The following is a 19,986-nucleotide window of genomic DNA, read 5'->3' as shown; positions in this document are numbered from 1 at the left end:
CACCGGGACGCGGCCCCTCCGCCCCTCAGCTCCCGCCGTCCGGCCGTGTCCCCTGAGGGCCCGCCCCTCTCCCTCAGCGGTCAATCATGGCGGCGTCCTGCTCTGATTGGCAGCGCCGCGGCCGCCCCGCGAGGGGCAACGTGGCATACGCCTGCGCCCGGCCTGGCCGGAAGGTGCTACCTTCCCCCCCCCCCGTGACCGCGGTTGGTCGCGCCCGGGCGGGCGGAGCGGGCGGGCGCGCGGTGCGGGCGGTACCAAGACGCGGTGCGGGCGGGGGTGCGCGGCAGGCGTGGCCGGATGCCGGCGGCGCGGCGGGCGCTGTGGCCGGGCTGCGAGCGGCGCAGGATGAAGGTGCTGGTGGCGGCGGCGGCGCTGGGCGCGGCCCTCCTGCTCCTGCTGCCCGCAGCCTCCCGCGCCGACGAGCGCAAGAAGGGACCCAAGGTCACCGCCAAGGTCGGGGGGACCGAGGCGGGGCCGGCGGGGGAAAGGGGGGGGGGGGGGGAACTGGGAAAGACTCCGTGTGGGGGGAGCCCGCGTGGGGCGGTGGAGACCTGGGGAAGGGGAAGCTGGGGTGAGGGGCACTGGATGGGCTGGAGGGATCTGGGATTGAGGGGCCCAGACGGGCAGGGTGGGGTAAAGCCGTGAGGGAGGGAGGGTCCAGCGCGGAGGGTGTCGAGGGCATCTGAAAGCGGGGAGGAGGCCTGGGGACGGCTTGGCCCAGCTCTGGGGAAGGTGACGTGAGGGGCCTGGGCTGAAGGCCGGGGTTCAGAGGGGGCGGCATCACGCTGGGGTGAGTGGTTAGGCTGCTGGGGGGATGCAGCCGGGAAAGTGGGGTACCAACCAACCTCACTTAAGGTTTTCGGCCTAGTTGGAGCTGATGAATTGGACTTTTGGGGGGTGGATTGGTCCAGCAAGGTGAGTCTGGATCCCCTGATTCTCCCCCCCCAACCTTCCTCCACCCCTTCCCCCAAGGTGTTCTTCGACCTGAGGATCGGTGAGGAGGATGCAGGCCGTGTTGTCATCGGACTCTTTGGCAAAACAGTGCCCAAGACGGTAGAGAACTTCATGGCCCTGGCCACTGGAGAGGTGAGGGGTCCGTGGTGCCCTGGGCCTCACCTGCCCCAGCTCGGGTCCTGCTTGGTGTCCTGGGGCAGGGCTGGGGCCACAGAGCTCTGGTTTGTCCCTTCACCTCACTGCATGTTCTCCCTCCATACCCCCAGAAAGGATTTGGTTTCAAGGGCAGCAAGTTCCACCGTGTGATCAAAGACTTCATGATCCAGGGAGGAGACTTCACCCGCGGTGATGGCACTGGAGGTAACGTGGCAGATCCAAGCCCCTGTCTTGGAGTGAGACAGCGGCTACAGTTCCAACCACTGCAGAGCCCTGGGGCCAATGTAAAGCTGGACCTTGGTGGAAACAAGTGGGTGTGGAGCTCACAAAGACATGGCCTTGGAGCAGAGCTGAGTGCTGGGGTAACTAGGGTGCTGGGAGCCTCCTGCTCTCGTCCCTTGGCATGAGGCCCCTGCCCAGCTCCTGGGGTGCTTCCAGCTCCCTGCAGCAGCCCATGTCTAAGGTATCCCTGTGGCATCCGTCCTAGCCCCTGCTCTGGAATTGCTCATTCCCTCACCCAGCTTGTGTTGGAGCTACCGCCACCATCGTTGACATACTCCACTATGGCTTTTTTGTCCCCACCTTTAGGAAAAAGCATCTACGGGGACCGTTTTCCAGACGAGAACTTCAAGCTGAAGCATTATGGGCCAGGCTGGGTAAGCATGGCCAACGCTGGCAAGGACACCAACGGCTCCCAGTTCTTCATCACCACTGTGAAGACGCCATGGCTGGACGGGAAGCACGTGGTGTTCGGCAAAGTGCTGGAGGGCATGGTGAGAGATGGGAGAGGGAAAGGGGCCGGTGCTCTGGGGACAACAGGACCGGGCAGGCCTTAGCCAAGCTGGCTCTGCCCGTGTGTCCCACTCTCACACTCTGCTCCACCCAGGATGTGGTGCGGAAGGTGGAGAACACAAAGACAGACAGCCGGGACAAGCCTCTCAAGGATGTCACCATCGTCGACTGTGGCACCATCGAGGTGGAGAAGCCGTTTGCCATTGCCAAAGAGTGAGGGGACCGGGCCCTGCTAGGCTGTGAGGGGCTGTGGAATGGGGGCTGCTGTGCTTCCCCTACCCTGGGGCCTGGGTCCTGCTGTGTCCTAGTGCCTGGCCCCTCTCCGTGTTGCCTCCCAGTCAGTGGGGACAGGGCACAGGCTGTTCTTCCATCACTTTTGTAAGAAGCACATGCACCAATAAATGTGACCAATGTGTTTTTTAAAGAGCTGCCTCTCCTGCCTTCGGAGGGGTGCAGATCGCTCTGTATCACTCACCCAGATGTACCCCTCAGTTTTCCAGGCCCCCTTCCAAGCTTCCTTCTTCCACATCTCATCCAGCTGGGAGCAGTGCCACAGTTGGCCCCGAGTGAGTTTGCTTTGCAGAATTCCACAGCACAGTATTTTGCCACTCAGTCAAATTGAGGAGATTTATTGCACCAAAACCTGGATGCAAAGAGGATTTCCAGCACCATTCAGCATCCAGAGGCTTGCACTGCAAGCCCAAAACAGCAGGGGCAAAGGCAGAGCTCCTGCTCTGCCAACAAAAGGCACTTTGCGTGGTGGTGGGAGAGCAGTTCCCAACATCCCTTTGGCTTCTCCCCCTGTCCCCTTGGGTCGCCTCACCATTTCCCTGCCCCAGCCCAGCAGGGATGAGTTTGTTTCACCACAAGGATCTTCTCCTCACCACTGCATCCCTGGGTGCTGGGTGGGTGCCTGGGAGCTCATCATTGCAGAGGTTCGGGGTGCTGCCTGGCTGGGGACACAGCTCAGGGGGAGGTAGAGACCTTGCAGGACCCCACTGAGGATGGTGTTAGGGAGCAGGTCTGCAAGGAAATGGGGGTGCTGTAATGCTTGTTCCCTCCTGGCCCCCATTAAAGGAGAAGCACCTTTGCAGGGCCCAGAAGAGCCTTTTAGAGGTTTTGTAGACCTGCTCCATGGCCCTGCTCCTTACCAGTGCTGTGTGGCTGCACATAGGGATCTGAGCAGAAGCTGACGACGGGGCGCTGGGAGGGCAGGAGTCTGGTGCTGCTGTGGGAGAGGGGACATCAGCCCTCAGCCTGTCCCCACCATCCTCGACCCCATGTACTCAGGGTGCCTAACACAGGGCAGGGGGACAATCCCGGTGCTATGTAAAATAATCCTGGTGCCAGCAGAACTCGTCTACTTACGGAGGGCTGCTGGTCTTGGGGTTCTGCTGGCACTGCCGCACCTTCAGGAAGTCCAGGACGTCCTGGGGCAGCTCCTTGTTGTCGTACAGCACACCCTGCAATGCCCTAGGGGTGTCAGCCCCTCAAAAACCCATTCCAAGCCCAGCACCACGCGCTCCTCACCCCTAAAAACCCACCCTAAACCTGCCGTACGCTCCTCACCCGCAGGTAGACCTCCAGGCCCTGCCGGCGCTGCTCCAGCACTTTGGGCATCCAGTTGGGAACATGGCGTGGGGGGAAGTCAGGGACCTTACAGATCTTCTTGATCTGAGGAAGAGTGTGGGGCTATCAGGGCAGGCCACAGAGGATGAGCCCAGGTCTCCCACGTTCCCCTTCCTGCAGGGCTGGGGGGTCTTACCCGCTTGTGCAGTGCCTGGAACTCACTGTAGCGCTTGGTCACCGTGTGCCGCCGGCCATTGCACAGCACCTCCACCCGGAACACCTGCAGTGGGAACAGACATCGTGTTCTCATCAGCCCCAGCCTCACCATCCTAGTTGCTCTCGCTATCTTCATCACCCTCACCATCCCTCATCATCCTCACCAGCTCCAGTCTCATCATCTTCCCCATTCCCGTTGTCCTCATCATCCTTACCACCTTCCCCGTCCTCACAATCCTTATCACCCTCACCATCTTCATCAGCCTCACCATCCTTATCAGCCTCCTAGAGGAGGTAGGAGCCACTAACTCACAGACCTGGGAAGGGCACTTGGGACACTCCATCCCCACTTCTCTAGGACAGGCAGAGACCCCCAACTCCCAGGGCAGACTCCCAACACCCCCATGGCCAATGGGGACACCATGGGACCAGGCAGGACCCCCCAAAAACAGATGGGACACAATTCTCCCTTCCCAAGAGGAACACAGCAAGGTGTGACAACCCAACCCCCACCAAACCCTGCCAGACAGTTGGGACCCCGGAGCTGGCAGGGACCCCCAACACCTTGGGGTGTGCAGGGACACCAGGAACGGGCACACGTGAACCTCAAACCAACAGGACAGAGGGAGACAACCCATCTTTCCCCAAAACAGGTGAGGCCACCTGCCTAGGGATAGTCATGGATTTCTACCCTCCTGGGGAAGGCAGGAGACCCCCTTCTTTCCCCCTTTCTTTCTTCTTTCCTCAGATAGCCAGAGGAAATCCCCAGACCAGGGTTCCCCCCACTCCACTCCTCAAGGCCAGTGGGGATCCCTCAGGCCAGGGACAGCCCCTGCTTTCAAGGATGGGGCCCTGAGGCACCTCCATCCCACAGTGACACAGGGACCCCCAGGCCAAGGTAGAAGGGCAGAGGACCCACCTCAGAAAAGAACTCTGTGGGGAACTCTGCCCAGCACCCCTTGGGACAGGGACCCCCATCCCCACCCCTTCAAGGGCTTTGTGTCCCCCTTGCCAGAAGGGGATCCATGAGGACAATTGGGGACCTCTCCTCCTCATGGGAGACGGTCCCATCCGCCCCTCTACCCCCACTGCCTCCTCACTCACCTGGATAGTTGGGACCCTTGGGAGGATGTAAGGTCTGCTGGGAACCACCCCAGCACTTGGAGGATGTGGGGACACCCTGGTGGGCACATGAAGACTTCCACACCCTCTACCATCCAGGGCAAGCAGGCACCCTCACCCCCAGGGCAGAGGGGGCACCCAGAGACAGACAGGGACCCACCAACAGCCTGGGGCCAGGGGCACTCTTGCTATTCCAGGTGTAAAGAGGGCTCTGACAGGGATGCACTTTGATCCTGCACTCCTGGGGGAGGACACGTCTCCATCCTGGGTGCACAGGGATATGACAAGGACCCCCTGGGAACCGAGGAAACACCCTCGCCAGTGATGCCTCTTCCCCACCCCTTCTGGGGGTAGAGGGTCGTTCCCTATCCCTCCCTCTAGCCTCAGCAGGGATCCTCTGGATGCAGGCAGCGACAGCCACTCCTGGACATTTGGAGACACCAGGGCAGGAACTTGGGGACATCCCACCCCCCGGGCAGATGTGGGACACACATCCCTGGGGCAGGTGGGGGTACCCAGGGATAGACAGGGACGACCCTGTAACCCTCTAAGGTCAGAGGGGACTCCCAGGATAGAGGAACACCCCCAATACCAAGGACAGAGGGTGGCCCCTGGGCCACTTGGGGAGCCTCAGACCCTGATGCACAAGGAGATACCGTCCTGGGCAGGTGGGGACCCCGTGGGAGTGACAAGAACCCCAGGGCAGGCAGGGGCAAGTGGAGGCACCCCTGGGATGTGCCCTGGGGATAAGGCAGGACCTTGCACGGAAGCTGCGGGACAGACACACTCCTGCCTTCAAGGGCAGAAGGTGCCCTCGGCAAGGACCCAGGGCAGGCAGCGACCCATGGGGCAGGGTGGGGACCACCCAAGGATACTTGGGGACCTCCAACCCTTGAGGCTGGGACACTTCAGGGTCTCCTGAAGTGGGGAACGAGGGGATCTTCAGTCCCAGAGCAGGTGGGGCATCCCAGGGAAGGAAGGGAACCCCCCCCCCCCATCATGGGGTCTACAGGGACCTCTCCCCCTTTCAAAGGCAGAGGGTCTGTGCTCCCACCGTCTGGGGCCCTCCAGGGACAGGCTTCTCCCCCCGCAACCCTCCCCCAGGCCGAAATAATGTCACCATGTCCCCCGTCCCCTCCTTCGAGGGCAATGGGTCCCCATCGGCAGCGGCCCCTGCGGGGACCTCCGCCTGGAACCCCGGGGTCAGGGACCCCTCTGTGTCTGTCAGGGACTCTCCCAGGTGTATTTGGGGTCCTCCAACCCCAGGGCCAGGGACACCCCCACCCCGGGGTCAGACGGCAGTACTCGGGACGAACAGGACACGGGGGAGAGGGGACAGGCAGAGCCGTCCAGCCCCTGGGTTAGGGTGGAAGCAACCGCCGGGAAGGGAGAGACCTCCAACCCCCACAGCCAGCGGGGACAGGGGCAGGCAGGATCCCGCACACCAGGCACCAGAGACCCCCCCCTTTCAGAGACAGAGTCTGCCACCGGCAGGGACTCGCTCCCTAGGGACAGGCAGCGACCTCCGCTCCCCGGGCACGTGGAAAACCCCTGGGGCAGAAGGAGACAAATCCCTCCCCCCCCCCCCGCCCCGGAGCACAGGGTGATTCCCCCATGGAACTTAGGGGCCTCCAGTCCTAGGGCAGCTGGGACCCCCCCAGACCAGGGACACCTCCCCACCGGGAAAGGCAGGGACCTACACTCCCGGGCAGGGTGGGGGACACTTGGGGGACAACTGGCGACCTCCAGTTCCCGGTGCAGAAGGAGACACCCTCGTCCACCCTTCCCTGCAGGCAGCCAAACCCGCACCCCGCACCGCACCGTCCCTCACCGTGTGCGCCCGGTCGGGGATGCGAGCGACAGCCGGGGGCTCCGCTGCGGCGACGGAGACGGAGATCATGGCCCGGGGCACGGGGGGAGCCGGGGAGGGAGCGGGGCCGACAGCGAGGGAGGGACCGCCCATGGCGGGGACACGGTCCCCGAACACCCCGGGGACGATCCCGCGGCCCAAGTCCAGCATAAGGGGAGGGAGCCGTGGAGACGCCGCAGGGACCCGGTTTACAAGGATAAGGGGAAAAGAAAGAGGGAAGTCAGCCCAAGTTGCCTTTTCTCGTTTTTAACGCAGAAAGGGTATCGGTTTTGATAAAACGCACATGCGAGGCCGGGGAGGAGGGAAAAGGGGCAAACCTACCCCCCGGTACGGGGGTGGGGTAGGAGCACCCCACCCCTAAGAACTCCACCCTGGATTTCTGGGGAATGCCATAAAGAGAGATTAGCTATAGAGCATCGGTGAGCTCAGATCCTAAAAACGGCTTCTGCCAGAAGAAAGGCAGAGAGCCAAAGCCTAATCAAGAGCGGGGACAAGTGGCCAAAGCAGCGTCCAAGGTCACCTCTGTCCCGTCACAACACGGGGGAGGTTGTGCTGCTTCCCTCGTCCTCCACAGGATGCACCATCCACCGTTACCCGTCTCCACTCCCAACACCCTGAACACCCAGAGCCTGTTTGCCCTGATAGAAGTTTTATTACACAACTTTAATGGCACTGCAGGAGTAAGATAATTCATTAGAGCCTTAAAACCCAGCCTGAAAAATAGATATTTGCCAGATCTCATTAACCCCCTGGCTGCGGCTCTGGTCTGGAAGCAGGAAACTAGTTTCTCTTCAGTAAGAAAATATAAGTTGCTAAATGAAAAATATACAGTTAGAAGAGTTACTGGCTCGCAAGCTGCTCATCTGGGGTGGCACCTCTACCAGCTCCAGCATGTGGAATGAGGGGTTGCTCACGTGGAAAAGAGGAGGTATAGTGTATATTTATAAAAAAAACCAAAAAAAAACCAAAAAGGCAAAATTCAGGTTTGTTTTCTCAGTCCAGTTAAGAAATGGCCTTGGCTTCAGGCAGGAATGCTTCCCAGTACTTCACCAGCTGCAGGGAGGAGAGGGAGAGAATCAAGAGCTTTCAGGACAAAGCTGCAGTACAGGGGGTCATGCTTGAGAGATTCACAAGCTTGGCCTGAACTTTGATGCAAAACCACATCAGGGGCCACTCACCTGTTGCTGAGAGTTTAATAATGTCTCAAGGTATTTCGTGACATGGTTTCTGAAGTCCTTAGATTTCTCTTTCTGCAAGAGATGGGCATTAGGCTGGACCAACCACCAAAACCCTCCAGATTTTGGGAGGGGGAAGGAGAAACCACCAGGATTTTCCTGTTCCTCCTGGGGTCCCACAGGGAGACCAGCACACCAGACACAGAGGATCTCTGCCCACCAAGCTTCATTTTAATGGATTCCCTGTGGGGAAGCCCCTCTTAGCCAAAAGCCCTCAGCATATAGCAGCTCACACATGTTGAGATTTAGGGATGCTGCTGTGCCAGGAGGAGGGGCAGGAGCCCAGGTCAGCCCCAAGGCAGCCCTGAACGTACCTCAAACCGCATCACTTCCTTGCGGATGACAGCAGAAATCCGCTCAAAGTCCCTTTCGTACTGTGTCACCCGGGACTCCCACTGCAGAGACAGGAAGTGCACTGTTTGGGGGCAGGAGAAGGAACTCCTGCCCCCTCTCCAGGGGGATCTGGAGCCACAGCTGTACATTTGAGAGGTGTTGCTGGAGCAGAGCTCAGTCTTTTCAGCCCTTGTCACCACCCTGGCATGGAGGTGACAGGAGGCGGGACCACGAGCAGCCCCTTCTGCAGCCTCACTCAAGGCTGGCTTAGCCCTTGTTGCCACTTGGCCAGGCAGCTGTCCCTCCTGCTTAGGGAGGTGTGCCCCAGCCTAGAAGATCCCTTCCCCAGCCCAGAGGGTCCCCCACTGGAGCACGGAGGGCAGGAACAGAGCAGAGACCCCCACGCTCCATTCCCTACCTCCGAGATCTCATCCTTGGCCTGCTGCAGCTTGTCGGGTTTGTTTGCCCACAGCAGCCTGGCCTCCATCTCCCTCTTCTTCTGGAGCATGGTCTGGGCATCCTGCCACCGCTGCCAGGTCTTCATGCGCTGGTCAAAGGCTCCCTGGAAGGAAGGAGAGGCAGCGGTCTCCTGACAAGGGGACAGTGGAAGTCCTGGACCAAAGCTGAGCCACAGCACAGACTGGGTCCTGCTCTGGAGCAGCCACAGCTCCCATATGGACAAGTGGACCAAGGATATGGTGTTCTGGCCTCTGTAGCAGCATTTGTTAAGGGCAGGAAGGGATGAGCCTGCTGGACTTGCTACTCCCATGGGATTGCTTCTTCCCAGTGCACCACACGGGCTGTGTGGACTTGATGCCCATGTTCAGGACTCAGGCTCTGCTGCAGCAGGCACTTGGCAGGTCGATTTTGACCACCTTTATCACAGATTATCAGCTTACAACTTCAGCCTTCACCTCTGGAAGAGCTGGGGTCCCCCACAAGCCATGAACTTGCTCCACATCCCCTCCGGAGAACAGCAGCATAGCCAGGCCTCACCTACAACTATTTTCCGATCTAACCAATGCACACCTGGACAATCATCAAGTTTTCCCTCTGCCTGAAGAGGCCATGCCCTACATGCCCTCTGCTGTGCCCTGTCCTTGAGTTTGGAAGACCTCCTGGCATCCCCAAGCCCAAGATGGGTATGAGGAGCAGAAGCAAAGGAGTCCTTACCCTTACAACGGAGAGCAGACGGATGTAGTCCCCCAGGAGCTCAGCCAGGAGGAAGAAGTCATTGTTAGCCTGTTCATGGTGCAGCTGCTCAATCTTCTCCTCCACCTCAGCCAGCTGGGACAATGCCCGGGAAAGGGCTGTGTTATCCTCTGAGCTTCCCAGCATGGCCAGACTCTTGGCAAACTGGGCTGTGTTCAGTGCCAGCTCTGGGGAACAGGACAAGGGTCAGGAGATGGGCCTGGCTGCACCAGGAGCTTCCCAGCAGAAGGTTTAGCCCTTGGATCTGCCTTTCCACAGCTCCAGGAAGGAAGCTGGAAGAGCCAGCACTGACTCAGTCAGAGCTAGCATCTTCCAGCCATGAAGAGAAGGGAAGCAAGCAAGCAGGAGGACAGGCACGGCATTGCAGAAGTCAGACAGAACATGCACAGGAAGGAAAATATCCCCAATCCCAGAGGATGTCTCAGAAGGAATAAGGTCATCTCTGCTCAGGTTTGCTACAGCAACCTTCAGTCCCATGAAGATAGGCTAAGGGAATTAGGGTTGATCAGCCTGGACAAGAGAAGGCTCCAGGGAGACCTCAGAGCCCCTGCCAGCCCCTGCCTAACAGGGCTCCAAGAGAGCTGGAGAGGGACTTGAAACAAGAGATGAAGGGACAGGACAAGGGGAAATGGCTTCCCACTGACAGAGGGCAGGGATAGATGGGATATTGGGAAGGAATTCTTCCCTGTGAGGGAACTGAGGCACTGGCACAGGTCGCTCAGACAAGCTGTGGCTGCCCCATCCCTGGAAGTGTCCAAGACCAGGGTGGATGGGGCTTGGAGCAACCTGGGATAATGGAAGGTGTCCCTGCCCATAGCGGGGGGTGGAATGTGATGGACTTTAAGTTCCTTTTAGCCCCCAAGCCATCCTGGGATTCTATGATCCCACAGGTTCCCTTCCACACTACCATCCCAAGCTTGTGGAGCTGGACAGAAGAACTGGAGTGACCATTTTACATCTGTCTCCCAGGAGGAAGAGAGTCCTTTACAGCACTGTCCCACCTCCTTGGAAGTGTCCCTGGGACACCTGGCAAACCCTCCAGGCACAGCACAGGGTGTGACTGTCCCAGCCCAAATGCCAGAGCACACGGTGCTGGTCACCTTTTCGGTGGTTCACCAGTGTCTCCACCACAGCGTGCAACTTCCGCAGCCTCTGGTCCTCACACTCCACCTCCTGCAGCTTCTCCTCAAACCACTGCAATGGGTAAATCCAGAGTTGATTCCCATAGGTGGGGTTTTCCCTGCACCCAAAGCTGGAGCTGGGAAGAGCATATGGCTCCAGAGCAAGGACAGGGACAACCCTGAGGTGCCCCAACACTTACGATGTCCGATTCATTCATCTTGATGGTCATTTTACTGACAGCATCTGTAGCTTTGTTGAACATCTTCATTATTCCTGCTCCACTCAGGGTCTGGGTTCCTACTGCTCTTGGGAGCTAGAAAGGAATAGAAAAGTTTGCTTTGCCATAGGAGATGGAGCCAGGCTGGGAGAGCTGGGAGTGTTCACCTGGAGAAGAAAAGGCTCTGGGGAGACCTTAGAGCCCCAGTGAGTGCCTAAAGGGGCTTCAGGAGAGCTGGAGAGGGACTCTGAATAAAACCTGGAGTGACAGGACAAGGGGAAATGGGTTTCTACTGCCAGAGGGCAGGGACAGATAGGATATTGGGAAGAAATTCTTAGCTGTGAGGGTGATGCAGCTCAGATTTCAGGCACAGGTTTCCTAGAGAAGCTGTGACTCCTTCATCCCTGGAAGTGTCTAAGGCCAGTGGATGAGGCTTGGATAGTGGAAGGTGTTCCTGCCCATAGCAGGGAGCGGAACAAGATGAGCAATTTTAAACTCCTTTTCACACCAAGACATTCCATGATTCTGTTTTGCCCATGAGGTAACTGCTGAGTGATTTCTCCCTGCCCTTACCTCAACCCCCAAGGCTTTTATTTATTTTCTCCCTCATGTCCAGCTGAAGGGATGGTTCAGCAGCTTTGGTGGGCACCTGGTGACAGCATTAGTTCCCACTCTTACAGGGTTCTGCCCACTGAGCTTTGCAGGATCCTAACTCATTAGCTGCTCAAGTACCATTTCCTTCAGCACTTCCAAGGATACCTTATTCCACACTACTGACCTCCTCCTTCTCCAAGAACTCCCTGACGTCCGGGTCCTGCAGCATGGTTGGATGGCTGACCACTCTCCGTAGGTACCTGTGGGAGGAACAACTCCAGGAGTTGCTCTGGCTGTAACAAATCCAGCTCTGAGCCATCACAGCGACACAGCTTGGTATTCACTCCAGAATAGCAGTTGGGGAGCTGGAAATCAGAGCCAACAACTGTTCTAATTCATCCACCGGTTCTCCTATCTCCCTGGGGAATTTGGTGATGCCAGCATGAAGACCAGACCTGCCAGACCTCTCTGAGGTCCCTCACTCAATTCAGGGACAGCCAATGGGGTCATACCTCTCTAGAGCAGCCCGACGTTTTTCTAGGAACTCTGCAGAGGAGGAATCTTCTTTCCCAACTTTCACTTTGGTCATGCCTAGCACAGAAAGATGTGATTAATGAGCTGCTCTAAACTCTATCCACAAGGTAAAGTGGTTTATTACAGACAGAGTATCAGGGTGACAGCAGAGGAGAGGAGTATTATATAACAGGAATTAGACTTTGGGAATTCAAAATCTGCTCATACCCAAGGAATTAACACCCAGAACAGAGGCAAAGCAATGGGCTGGACTCAAGTGAACAGCAGCAATTCAGTGACACCACAGAGGTTTTGCTCTTCACCAAGCAGGTGGGGAGGCATCTGTAAACTCTATCAAGGATTTAAGTCCAGAGCTCCAAGTATGGAGCTAGAGCTTCGTCTGTGCCACACAACCAGATTATTTTCCCTGTCTACTCTGCAGCTTCCCTGTCAGCTCTGAGACTGCTGTAGGCCAGTCCTCATACAAAGAGCTCACCACCAGAAGGACTCACAAGAGCTCTGAAGGACCAACACAGGTGCTGTGCAGCTCCTCACTCACCTATGAGGCTCTTCTCGGGTGGCGGAGGGACAATGAAGCCATTCTGGGCATGTTTCTCTGATAGCTTCTCATAGAGCCCCAGGAAGTCACTGAATCTCCTTTTGACTGAGAACTGCTTGCTCCTGAACATCGGCATGCTGGTCTGGGGAAGAGATGACAGCTGGGTCACACTCCCTCAGGAAAGCCTGGCCCTGCCAGCTCTGCCTGCTGGCACCTCTGGGATGAAGTGGGACAGTACCAGCTCTGCAAGACGTGAGCAGTGGACAGAGCAAGTTCTGGCCCAGGTTTTCCAGAGTTTCCCTTCCAGCTGGGTTCTCCTTGGAGCCAGCAGCAGCATTAATGGCATTAAATAATGAGCAGCTGTTCCTGCAGCACGGGCTGCTTACTAAACCCTGCCCACTGTCTAATCCCATCATCCCTGCTCCACACAGGAATAGGAACACACCCCTCAGGTCACCTAAAGACTACAGGGGCCACCACTGCTTTGGACTGAGTTTGCAGAGCAGGAATTAAGGATAACAAGTCCTTTAGTCTCCTATTCAGACCACAGGTTGCCTGTAGCCCAGCAGACATGGTACAGGTAGTTGGAGCAACTTTCCAGACTCCAGCCCAGGACTCCAAAGCACTCCAGCAGCTGCATTTCTCATGGAAACTGAGGGGAACAGGTCCTGATGTGAATGCAACTACAGTAGCAGCTCTGCAGAGAGCGTTGAGCTCCAGCTCAATCTGATGCTGTTGCTGGCACAGAACCTTCAGCAGCAGCCCCGGGCTCAGGAACTCTCCCAAAGGCTATCATTCCTGCTGCTCCCTCCAATACTGAGCATCCCTGTTAGCCAAGGCTGCAAAGATGTAACTGGCTGTGAAAATAAATCCAGTCTCCTTTCAAATAGATACCAACCCTATTCCTCAGATAGGCTCATCCTTTGTGGATTATAACTTCTGAATCCACAGAACGAGGCATTCAGGCCTCCTGTTTATTTAGGTCACTGCTGGCTTGGCTAAGGATATACAGTTCAGCTGCCTTTAAGCATGGAAAAACAATGGAAAATTAGACATAGAGGAGTTAGACATACCTGTGTTGACACTTTGTAGGCTACGTAGGCATTCATGCCATCCCCTAAGGAAAACAGAAACAAAGTATTGGTATCACAACATTAGCACTTTCCACTACTCCCTGAACACAAAGCACAAGGCTCCTGACCTTTTACTGCCTTGGTGATCCTGATTTTGGGTCTGATGGAGCCCTGGATCTTCCTGCAAAATCAGAGGCAGCATCCCGCTGCCTGACCCTGGACTCCTGCCCAGCAGCCACTTCCCAACCTGCTTATGCCTCCCCACACTTCCTATTGGAGCCAGCACTGATAACTGGGCACTTGTTGTGCCAGCAGCATCTGGGCTGGCTCCACACATTTGCTCAGACCCCAACAATTGGGAGGCTGTGGGGCACATGAAACAGTCTATTCATGTGCTGCAAGTCAGGCTGGATGGGACTGGATCCCAAAACACCACAGGCAGTTTGCTCCAGCTCACACAGAAATCCCCTTGTCCACCTGACAGTTCATCTGAAGGGCATCCTCCAAGCTCCTCTGCTACTCTTAAGATACAACTGATTTACACCTCCCATCTCCATTCCCCATGGAATGGAGAGCTGCCACTCATGAGGCTGCTCTGCTGGCTGGGATCAGATATCACCTTGGGTTTTCTGCACCCCAGGAACTTCCACATGGCTGGTCATGACACTCTGACCCCTCGTTCAATAGACAGAAACCTTCCTGCTTCTCATTTTGAAGCCAGAGTTGTTTCCCTGGAAAGCCTGCTGAGAACGTGCCAGAGCATAGAATAATGAATCAGTTTCAGGTTAAGGGAATTTTACTTACCCTGTGGCAGCTTCACAGGGAAGTGGTGCCTGGAGGTCATGCCAAGTTGGTCACCCCAGTGCCAGGCACTAAGAATCCCAAAAACCTGGCTCTGGGCTTTCTAGGACCTACCTCTGCCTTTGTGCAGAGGCTTTGTGCAGCATCATTTAAGATACCAGAGGAAGCCTTGGGGATGTTATTCAAGGATGAGGTTTGTGCTTAGAGACAGCCCAGAGGCCAGAGCTGGTTGCACTAAACCTTTCACCGTGCAGGACAGTAACTCACCAACTTTCTCCGGGTCACTCACTCCCACAGTCAGGTCAAATTTGTCCTCCTGCTCCTCTTCTTCCAGCTGTTTCGAGAAAGCACATAGGGACAACAAGTCAAAACCAGGAAACCAGTGTTCAACCCACCCTAAACCATTATGGTGAGCATGTCCCCCTTGCCAGGCCACCTCTAGCACCTTAATCTGGCCAGGACCGTTCTATAAAGCCTTCCAGCTTCTCATCGTGTCCAGGCAAGGATCCCAAACTCTGTTTGTCATTCCTAGCCCAGACTATCTGCCCAGACTGATGCACAAACTGCTTAGCCCCAAGAAGAAACTTCAGAGCTCCAATTCACAGCTTGGACCCTCATCCAGATCCACCACTATTACAAGTCTGGAAGCAATCTGGACCTCCACATGAGCAGGAACACCTCCAGGCTGACCTGAATCCCACCCCAGTGGTATCAGTCTCAGACTGATGGCCTGAGATATAAATCAGGACATTCAATAAGACAACTACATGTCAATTATATAATTTAAGATTCATGTTTACAACCGAGTACACAGAGAGGTTCCTGTCAAAGACAGTTTGAAAGAGAAATTCTCACCTCCTCATAAGTCTTTGAAAGGTTTCTTGAAGAACTTGCTGCTATGTCTAATGAGGGCAAAGGATTGGATGCTTTGGCCACCTCCTTCTGGTTGTTCTGAGCATTGTCAAGGGACAGCTCCACAGTGGCATCTGTCAAAACAAGTTTGCAAGGGTCAGCCTCTCTCTTGGGGTTTCTGGAAAGGCAATCACAGTATTCTCTTATTCGTGGGATCCAGGAACAGTCTTAATTAGCAAAGAAATCCATAGGGAGGACACCTGTAAGCACTGGGAAGAGCACAAGAAAGCACTGTCACTGCAGTAAGATTATTTGATCAATCCTGATGGAGGTCACTATGTTAATCCAACAAACTTCTTATTCCAGAAGGATCCAGGCATGAGCTCTCACTGATCACCTTCTTGGTGTGTGCTACAGGAGCTGGACCCTGGAGCAGCTGAAGCCACACAGACTTTACCTGGTACATGAGGCAGCCTGGGAGGAAGGCTCCTTCCCAGGTCACTTCTCCACCTGGATGTAAAAACTTCCACCTCTTAGCAGATGTATCTAGAACTGATTCTCAGCCCATCATGCCATGGCTGGGGAACAGCTGACCCTCCTCATTTTCCCCTGCTGAGGCAGTTTGTGTTTCCTGTTCCTTGGGAACAGCTAGGTCTCTACTAGAGATGCACCTTCACTGGCTTGGAGTCAGGAGAAGGTGGAGAAGGAAAATCCTTTAACTCTGAGGAGACACTCACCACTTCAGTGCTTAGGGCAACAAAAGCAACCCTTATTTTAATCTTCTTCAGCTCCCAAACAGTTAGTCCTGTGGCAGGATTATCCTAGAGACCTGGCAGAGGCTGCTCCAACCTTCCCAAACACAACACCAGAGCAAGTAGAATCAAACATGTGCTTGAGATAAGGACTTATGATCTGCTTTTGGTTATGGATATTTTAGGAGTGTCACTCCAGGCCTGGAGCTGAGAGAGGCTCAGCACATGCAGACTCACCTGCAAATAGATCCTGATCATCCTGCTCCACATGAACTCCGTTCTCTTTGGAGGAGCTGCTCACAGGGAGAGGAGATTCTTCTTTCAGGACTGGGGAGTTGCTCTGTGAGAGGATTAAAAGGTCAAAACCAGGTCATTTACACTGAGGGGTGGAGGAGCAAACATGTCACCTTCCTCATCCACCACCCTGTGCCCTTTCACTCACCCTTCAGCATCACCCCTTCTGCCACTTTTAAGGACAACAAGTGTCACACCAAACTCTGGAACCGGTTTCCACCCAGAAAGGACCATCCTGGCTGCTGGGAGCAAGTTTGGGGACAAGGGGACAGCCCACCCGAGAGCTTTTATGCCAACCAGTTACTCCCCACCAGAAGACAGAGCTGCTCCAGCATTCTTGTTACAGACGCCTGCATCACAAATCATCCTTCATTTTGCAGGCAGACAGATATCCCAAGAAAGAATGGGACAGCAAGTGCTATTCTGTAGGACCCAGCAGAGAACAGAACAGGTCTCTGATGGGCAGTAAATGGAGCTCTATTAGAGACTCCAAACCAGCAGTTCCTTGGCACTCTCTCCAGCAAGGAAGTACCATCGGATCACATTGCTCCTGAAGGAGAGAAGCTGTGCTGAGGCAGCTTTTATTTGAGGTGGGCTCATGTCTTCAGGTGGTAAAAACAAAATAGCCATCAGAACACTCACTTGATGGCAAAAGCTCTTGTATTTTAGGATGTTTTCCTAGAGGAGAGACTGTTCTCAGCTTGGATCACAGCAGTTAAAGGCATGAGTTGTGTTTGTTAGTGATGAAGAGTGGGGATCAGAGACCCTCCATGACAAACATCCCCCCAGGGTTCTTCAGACTAGTGTCCAAGCCAACAAGAGGACTGGTACCAGTAGTGACCTGTGAGGAAAGGAAGCAGCTCCTCTGCTTCCTCAGGAAATCTTTAGGCTCATAAAGAGCCCCACTGCGCATGGACAAAGTGTTTTCTACCACAACTGCTTCCCAGTTTACCTTAAATTTAGCTCCTCAGACATGAAAGCACCACACCCTGTTCCTACTTCTCCATCTACTGCTGCAGAGGAGCTGTGGCCTTGTTAGATCAGCCCATGACATGACACCAGCCATCTCTGGGACTGGATTCAGCACTCCTCAACATCACACGTGTGGACAGAGGTCCCCCCCCTGCCAGCCTGACATTCACCACAGGGAAAGAGAACTTGTTTGGGAAGAGCTGGTCCTTGGGGGCATCCCCAAGAAAGGGCTGCGATCACACAGGGATCCAACCTCTGTCAACAGAGCTCCATATCTGGTTCTACTCAGGTCTGACCAAAAGCTTCCTTGCTGGCAATACCCAGGTGCTGTTGAGCCACCTGAAAGCCAGCAGCCAGGCAGACCTGCCTCCCTCACTTCCCAGAAAGTGTTTTCCTAACCTCCAAGGACAGAGACAAGCAAAGCCACCAGGTCACAAGAACAGTCACGTATTAGATACGACAGTGGCTTCCACAACAAAACCAAACACCTGATAAGCTACTGTGGCTCATCAGCCTCCCCTTCCAGCACAGGGATGTGTGATTCCCATGAAATCCCATGGCACTCAGTGCTCACCCCTCTTGATGGGGCCACAAACCATTAAGCTACCTCCTACATCCTCCAATTCTTCACCAAAGAAAAGTCCTGTGAAGCTCCAGACCATCTCCATGACCTGGTGTCTGCCATAGGTACCAGCACCATCCTCTTGCAAGGCCCAGGGCTGAACTTTCCCAGGTTTCCAAACATACAACCCAGCTGCTGTTTTGCCCAGAGCAGTGTGAGTTTCACCCTCACACGGTCACAATCTATCCACATTCCTCTAATCACCTGCTGCAAAGGGGAAACACAAGCACAGCTCAGACATCAGGCAGGAGCTGCACCAGAAGCAGGGCAGAGACAGGCTTCAGCTTCGGGTCAGTGGCAGGAGAAGCTTGGACAGATCATCCCTAGCAGGTTCATTTGGTCATGACCACAATCTCCTGCTCAAGGCCCCCCTTGGCTGGAAAACTGCAGAATGTTCCTGGAGAACTTTCTGCCACACACACCAACAACTGCACTGCCAGCTGGATCAGGCAGGCTGGAAAAAGTCTGGGCGAGGTAGGCAGAGGCTCCCATAGCTCAGGGAATCAACCTCACAGCATTCCAGCCTCCAGGCTGCTGGAAGAGATTCTGCAACCCCTCTAGCTGATATCTTGCTCCATGAAGATGCTGATCCCAAGGACCAGAGGCCAGTGGCTGACTGGGGAAATTCTGCTGACAGGGATTCAGCTTGGGAAAGCACTAACCAGTGTGTTACTTCCCCTCCTGCCTGCTGGTCACTGCCTGGAGCAAACCTGGGACAACACCAGCACGAGTTACTGCCAACAGCTTTCAGCAACCCGGACTTCCTGCACAGGAGACTGCTGGAAACTGGGAAAGACACTGACACCCTTCACACCTCTACCTTCAGCATGGATTTGTGCATGGTTTGCTGAACAAATACCACCAAACCCTCCAAGACCCTCCTGCAGCCCCGCACAAAGCCCTAGGGACCAGGGGACATTGGCTGCCTTCTGTCATCTCACCCTCCATACCACCCTCAGTCCCAAACTGAAGGTACCACGGCAGCCCTGCCAGCACCATCTGGATGTTGAGGGGACCAGAGCTGATGATGCTGCGGGAAAGCACATGGGGTTTCTTCCCTCAGTGAAGCCTCACAAGCTACGCAGCAAAGAGCTCTGGCTGCTACTGGAGGATGGTCGTGAGGGACACTGAAGTCCACCTCGTTCCACCCGCCATGGGCAGGAACACCTTCCACCAGAGCAGGCTGCTCCAAGCTCTATCCAACGCGGCTTTAGGCAGTAGCTCTGCAAGAACAGAGAGTCTACAACCCCGGGGAAACGCGGAGCAGCCGAGCACAGGACTTTTCTCAATCCCACAGCCACTGGAGCCACTCTATGACCCCCATCCGGCCCCGCGGCTCCCTCTTCGCAGCCCCCCTACAAGGTTCCCCCTAAAGAGGCACGAGTCCAGAGGTTTTTTCCCCCCTCCTTTACTCTGGGGGATTTGGGGGTGTTTCGCACGATTTTCACCAAGCCCGGAAGATACCCCAGGCAATCCCTCGGACACGGGCCCGGCCCCGCAGCGCCCCCGGGGCGGCGCGCCGCCCGCGGCCGCACTCACGCCGCCGGTGAAGATGTCCTCGCCCTCCGAGTCGCTGTCGGGGGGCCCCAGCCCGCGGTGCTCGGGGAAGGGCGGCGGGCGGCGCTCGGCCGGGGAGGGCGAGCGGGACCCGGGGCTGCCACCCGACGCCATCGCCGCCGCTTCCGCCCGCCACGCCGGAAGCGCCCGCCACGCCCTAACCCGCGGGGCGGGGCCTCGGTGGCGGACGGGCTTCGGATTGGGCAGCGTCTCAGCCTGCGCCGCCCCCGCCGGCAGCGACAGCCAATGACAGGCAGCGTCGTCACCATGGAAACGGGGGGTGCCGGCCGTGCCATTGCGCCGGCGCAAAGGGGCGCTTTTCCCCCTGGAAGATGTGGTGGAGCTCAGAGCGCCGCGTCCCCTCAGCGCCCCGGCGGAGGTGGCTGCGGTCCCGCGACAGCCCGGGCGGTGAGCCCACGTCCTCATGACAGCCCGGGGAGCACTCCAGCTTGAGCCCCCTTCCCCCCAAAGAACCATCCCAGGGTGAGCCCTGTATGCCCTGAAAAAATAACCTAGAAAGGTCCCAGCGTGAAACCCGCACCCACTCCTAGACACTCCAGAATGAGCCCTATACCACTCCGGACATCGCAGGATAGGCC

The 19,986-nt window shown here is 56.3% G+C and overlaps 2 protein-coding genes across 2 annotated transcripts; one reads left to right on the top strand and one right to left on the bottom strand.

Annotated features, from left to right (window-relative positions):
• The first annotated feature begins 297 nt into the window (after positions 1–297).
• On the top strand, positions 298–2,326 carry PPIB (peptidylprolyl isomerase B). The gene is made up of 5 exons (XM_062501711.1): positions 298–453; positions 973–1,086; positions 1,221–1,314; positions 1,699–1,883; positions 1,997–2,326. Exons 1-5 carry the CDS (start codon positions 298–300, stop codon positions 2,117–2,119), a joined length of 672 nt encoding a protein of 223 aa, XP_062357695.1. The 3' UTR covers positions 2,120–2,326.
• A 5,326-nt stretch (positions 2,327–7,652) lies between these two features.
• SNX1 (sorting nexin 1) lies at positions 7,653–19,504 on the bottom strand. Its single transcript, XM_062501710.1, has 15 exons — positions 19,370–19,504; positions 16,180–16,282; positions 15,194–15,324; positions 14,606–14,672; positions 13,538–13,581; positions 12,465–12,606; positions 11,905–11,983; positions 11,577–11,652; positions 10,781–10,894; positions 10,560–10,653; positions 9,421–9,626; positions 8,666–8,809; positions 8,229–8,309; positions 7,858–7,929; positions 7,653–7,732 (listed from the first exon to the last, which is right to left on the bottom strand). The coding sequence occupies exons 1-15, from the start codon at positions 19,499–19,501 to the stop codon at positions 7,682–7,684; spliced, it is 1,536 nt and encodes a 511-aa protein (XP_062357694.1). The 5' UTR covers positions 19,502–19,504; the 3' UTR covers positions 7,653–7,681.
• Between the last annotated feature and the right edge of the window lie 482 nt (positions 19,505–19,986).

The sequence above is a fragment of the Cinclus cinclus genome, chromosome 13 (genome assembly GCF_963662255.1).
Source record: "Cinclus cinclus chromosome 13, bCinCin1.1, whole genome shotgun sequence".
Taxonomy (NCBI): domain Eukaryota; kingdom Metazoa; phylum Chordata; class Aves; order Passeriformes; family Cinclidae; genus Cinclus; species Cinclus cinclus.
Note: the sequence above shows the minus strand (reverse complement) of the source record. Positions and strands in the feature narration are given on the sequence as shown.

What these genes read in the sequence shown, in the direction of transcription:
- PPIB (XM_062501711.1), top strand. Translation starts at nt 298, where the DNA reads ATGCCGGCGGCGCGGCGGGCGCTGTGGCCGGGCTGCGAGCGGCGCAGG. An exon ending in CCGCGGTGATGGCACTGGAG is followed by an intron (nt 1,315 to 1,698) that starts GTAACGTGGCAG and finishes CCCCACCTTTAG; the next exon opens with GAAAAAGCATCTACGGGGAC. An exon ending in GCAAAGTGCTGGAGGGCATG is followed by an intron (nt 1,884 to 1,996) that starts GTGAGAGATGGG and finishes TGCTCCACCCAG; the next exon opens with GATGTGGTGCGGAAGGTGGA.
- SNX1 (XM_062501710.1), bottom strand. Translation starts at nt 19,501, where the DNA reads ATGGCGTCGGGTGGCAGCCCCGGGTCCCGCTCGCCCTCCCCGGCCGAG. An exon ending in TGATCAGGATCTATTTGCAG is followed by an intron (nt 15,325 to 16,179) that starts GTGAGTCTGCAT and finishes TTGTTTTGACAG; the next exon opens with ATGCCACTGTGGAGCTGTCC. An exon ending in TTTCAAAGACTTATGAGGAG is followed by an intron (nt 14,673 to 15,193) that starts GTGAGAATTTCT and finishes TTCTCGAAACAG; the next exon opens with CTGGAAGAAGAGGAGCAGGA.